Source organism: Corticium candelabrum, chromosome 20, assembly GCF_963422355.1.
Source record: "Corticium candelabrum chromosome 20, ooCorCand1.1, whole genome shotgun sequence".
NCBI classification, from domain to species: Eukaryota; Metazoa; Porifera; class Homoscleromorpha; order Homosclerophorida; family Plakinidae; genus Corticium; species Corticium candelabrum.
Window position 1 is genome coordinate 2121247 of NC_085104.1, and position 5000 is coordinate 2126246.

The 5000-nt window shown below is 36.2% G+C and overlaps 1 protein-coding gene across 1 annotated transcript in view; it reads left to right on the forward strand.

Annotated features, from left to right (window-relative positions):
- LOC134196126 (myosin-IIIb-like) overlaps positions 1-5000 on the forward strand; it is a 30142-nt gene that overhangs the window by 22959 nt on the left and 2183 nt on the right. The window contains exons 26-27 of the mRNA XM_062665203.1: positions 2444-2838; positions 2999-3074. Coding sequence (XP_062521187.1) covers positions 2444-2838; positions 2999-3074 — 471 coding nt within the window. The remainder of the gene's footprint in view (positions 1-2443; positions 2839-2998; positions 3075-5000) is intronic.

Consider the following 5000-nt stretch of genomic DNA (forward strand, 5'->3'; position numbering starts at 1 on the left):
CATAGAAAAAATGGTCCGGCAAAATAGATTGATTAGATACAAATAAATAAATAATAAATATATAAAATAAATAAATAATAAATATATAAAATAAATAAATAATAAATATATAAAATAAATAAATAATAAATATATAAAATAAATTAAATAATAAATATATAAAATAAATAAATAATAAATATATAAAATAAATAAATAATAAATATATAAAATAAATAAATAATAAATATATAAAATAAATAAATAATAAATATATAAAATAAATAAATAATAATATATAAAATAAATAAATAATAAATATATAAAATAAAGAAATAATAATATATAAAATAAATTAAATAATAAATATATAAAATAAATAAATAATTAGATATCTAAAATAAATCTAAAATAAATAAATAATAAATACATAAAATAAATAAATGATAAATATATAAAATAAATAAATAATAAATATATAAAATAAATAAATAATAAATATATAAAATAAATAAATAATAAATATATAAAATAAATAAATAATAAATGCATAAAATAAACAAATGATAAATATATAAAATAAATAAATAATAAATATATAAAATAAAGAAATAATAATATATAAAATAAATTAAATAATAAATATATAACAATCAGGTGGCCTCCATCATTCACTGGGATGTTTGTCGCCATTTTGGGGTTCCAGTGGAGAGCAGATGGTACCGGCATCATCCTGATAGGCTTGTGGAGACGGATGACATTACTATGATGTGGGATACCACCATCCCCACTGCCAGGAAGATCAAAGCCAATTGTCCAGACATCTGTCTCAGAAATAGGAAAACAAACACTTGTCTTCTTATTGATATCAGCTGTCCTGCTGAGGGCAACATTGGCAAGAAACATGCTGAGAAGTTGGCGAAGTACAGCGACTTGCGAGTGGAGATAAGCCGCATGTGGCATTGTCGAACACTGGTGGTTCCGGTGGTCTTGGGAGGTTTGGGCACAGTGCACGCAGGTATTGCACGGTGGCTGGACATTATTCCAGGTCATCACAACCTGCAGCACTTACAGAAAACAGTGCTTCTGGGATCTACTCGGATCCTTGGTAAAGTCATGTCTTCTTTCTAGACAGCTGTGATGGTCTAAGTACTTCTGAAGCAGGGTTTGCTTCCGGTACTTGTAATAGACTTTACAAACCAGACTGATCTGGTTGAGCACGACAATAAAATAAATAAATAATTAGATATCTAAAATAAATCTAAAATAAATAAATAATAAATACATAAAATAAATAAATGATAAATATATAAAATAAATAAATAATAAATATATAAAATAAATAAATAATAAATATATAAAATAAATAAATAATAAATATATAAAATAAAGAAATAATAATATATAAAATAAATTAAATAATAAATATATAAAATAAATAAATAATAAATATATAAAATAAATAAATAATAAATATGTAAAATAAATAAATAGTAAATAGTTACATTGGTTGATATTAATTATTTAATTAAGAATTAATTAATTAACGTATAAAAATTCAAATATCTAGTTATTGGAGTACTCCACAGTTTACTTATGAAGCAGCATCAGTCTTAGACTTCACTCGTTTAAGAGCAAGCTCTTTCTACACAGGTGACAAAATACAACATCAATAGCTTTGTAATGGAGAAATAGCCACATGTCAAACCAAGACAACAGGAAACTATGAGACGTCTTCTTTTTTTAATAACCTAATTGGATATATGATATTCAAAGGCTGGTGAGGTTGGTTTGGAACGTCTTGATCGTGAGTATGCTTTGATGTGGTGTCTGCCATAGCAATTCTGGATATGTGCTGGACAGGGGCATAGCGTGACATGGGCTAGACCGGGCTATAGCCCTCCATCATTTGTAGGCGTGATCATAAAAATTGTGGACTGTAAATACGTGTGAGGACCAAAACTGTACATAGTATATACACCACCCTTTTTTCCAGCCTGGATCTGGCACTGATTCTATCAATCAGTCAATTAGAAGCCAATAAAGTAGACGTATCCATAAAAGTGGGCGTGCACCATAGCATCGTGCAGTTAACCCCCATTTTTAGAGGTCATACTACGCCTCTGTGCTAGACGACGTCTTGGATGTTGTAGGTCAAGCGCTAGTCTCGTTTCCCCTCCCCCAACGTTTAAGGCTTCTCTTGTCTCGAGAACGAAAGAATTCGGGAACACCAAAGGCAGAGTCTAAAGATATAAATATCTAATATTTAAACAGCTATACCCTATTCCAAAAAGTTTAGTTTAATCGTTGATTGGTGAAACTCGGTTGGAAAAATGGCCCGGCAAATGCCAGACTTGCCGGACCGCTTGCTACAGCCCTGGTGAATAATGTTGTTAACAAATTGATTGCTTATAAGGAAACACTCAGCCCTGCGTCTTAATCATTAAATGTTTGTATCGATTAGGAGGCTAAACGTATAGCCCATGAACGAGAACAACAAGAGTTACAGCGATTAGATCGTGAGAAGGAGTTGGCTGAGAAGGAGGCACTAAACCGTTTGCATGCTCAAGCAGCTCACGAAGCTGCTCAAGCTGCTCTCCGACTTCGACAAGCTCAGGAAAGGAAAATGTTGGAGGAGAAACGGAGACGTGTGGAAGAGGAGGAGAAGCTGAGGGAGGAAGAGGGAAGACGACGTGCAGCAGCTGCGGAGGTGGCTCGTATGGCCGCGATGGAGAGAAGCGACTCGACGGTGTGGTGTCGTATTGTGTGCATGGAACGAGATAAACAACTTAGCGATTACCAGGTTTCACAAAACTCTATTGTCGTCGATGGCTCGACTGGATCGTTTGACCCGAATCGGTATGGGCTCATGTGTGTGTGTGTGTGTGTGTGTGTGTGTGTGTGTGTGTGTGTGTGTGTGTGTGTGTGTGTGTGTGTGTGTGTGTGTGTGTGTGTCACTGTGTGTGTGCATGCGTGTGCATGCGTGTGTGCACGTGTAATAGATTCAATTTGGTCATAGAATCGGCTTTAATTCACTGAAGTCGACAACGAGAAGAGACAGCAAAGTGTCAAAGTTTCGACAACTGATTGGAAAGGTGAGCATCGTTTTACAATCGTACACACGAATGTATTGTAACATAGAAAAGACGTGGAGTGGTATTTACCAACACAGACTGTGACACTAGAACGAATACTGCACAGCACGTCATCATACAGCACTCGAAAGCCTATTACATTGTTTATGTCACGACGCAAGAGATGAACGAATGCAATAGAAAATCATGTTCGCATTTTAACATTTAGACTGTTGTACAGGTCTCTAGCACAAGCATGTATACCAGACAACACCAAATGGATTACCATTACCAAAGTAGTCTATCCATTTTCACCGCCATCCTCTCATAAGCACCATATTGTAGTCATATCCGACAGCAATAAGCGCCACTCTCTAATTACCGCCTCACTATCTACACTATCCAGTCACTGATTGTGTGATTCATCACCAATGAGACGTACTCCGAGGCGCACACCCAAGCAGTCGAGTCACACATTGTTTCTTGACTTCTGTTATACCGACGTAGGATACAGGTGTACTCACGTTCAAGCTAGCAATACATTTTTCAAAGATTTGTCCTTGATATTCCCTTCTGTCCATATCCGTGAAGCTTACAGGTACACATCATGTACTACATAGCTGTCGGGTGTATGATTTCCATGCAAAATTATTAAGAGCCTGCCTCAAATTAGTGCCTCACTCCAATAAGTGCCTTCCTTCAAAGTCTATAAAAAATAAGCGGTGCGGCGGTAAAAGCAGTTATACATCAGAGCCGGCGCAAGCAGATTAAGATTGGTCTGACCTAATGCGCGCTAAGAGTGTGTTTAAATGCGTAATTTGAATTTCTTTGCTCCGTGCTGTATGCTGTATCACAGAAATTTTGTCCCTGTTAAATGTTAATGCTACTCCTTGGAGAAAGTAAAGGCGTATGCCGATTCTTGCAATTCGGTGTTCGTTGTTGCTTTGATCGAATGGCCTCCAACGTCAAGCGAACAACATATTACAATGAATAGAATGGATTACAACAATGGTGTACAACCGGGAATGAAGGAGGGTCTGAGTATACAAGGTCACAAAGTGACACCCAAATGTCTCGAATAAATGAATTATTTAATTAATTATTTATAGCCTGTATCGAATGCAGTGTTCTGTCTAGGATTTTGGAGTAGTGGTCAGGTATCAGCTGATTAAGGGCGTGGTTTATTTCTGATAAGAAAGCACCAAACAGAATGTATCGCACTGTTGATGGTCTATGATCTGAAATAGCAGACAATGAAAGCTGCAACTTTTGTCAACAGTCGGGAACTATGTTGCCCAGTCTCACGTTTAGACTATGGCATGGTTAGACGTCTGCCATCCATTGGAGCAAGTAAACCACTAGCTAAAATATATAGTGGTGGTTGGAACATGTGAAGTGATGCTCGATGTTTGTCGAGTGATGGTCAGGCCCGACCACTTCTGACCACCGTGGGCAGAACCCTGGAATGTTCATGGCATGCGATATCTCTCTGGCGAAAGTACTAGTTTCTAATATTGGTACGGCCATGACTGTAGCTGTTGGCCGGCTGTGCCGGTGTCACAGTATATAATATCCGCCGTATATTTTATTCCCCCCAGATAAGAATATTCTAGTGTATTTTATCCCAACAAGAAAATGTTTTATCCTACCTAGTTAGACTATCCTAGGATAGTCATCCCTTGGTTAGATTTTCTTTCCCCTGGTTAGATATTCTATCCTCCAAGGGACGTAGCCACTGGTTTGGTTTGTCCGGTTTCAACCGGACCACTTTTCAATATTTGTACTTTCGCCAACGGATCATTCCTGACAACTTCTGGATTAGGGGATGGCTGATTAAATAAATTTTTATTTAATCAAAAAAATTTATTTAATCACTCTGAGACAGCCTAGCTCATATCAAGTGCCTGCAGACCCACAGATTAGAATGCATACAGCTTGTAGACCTGC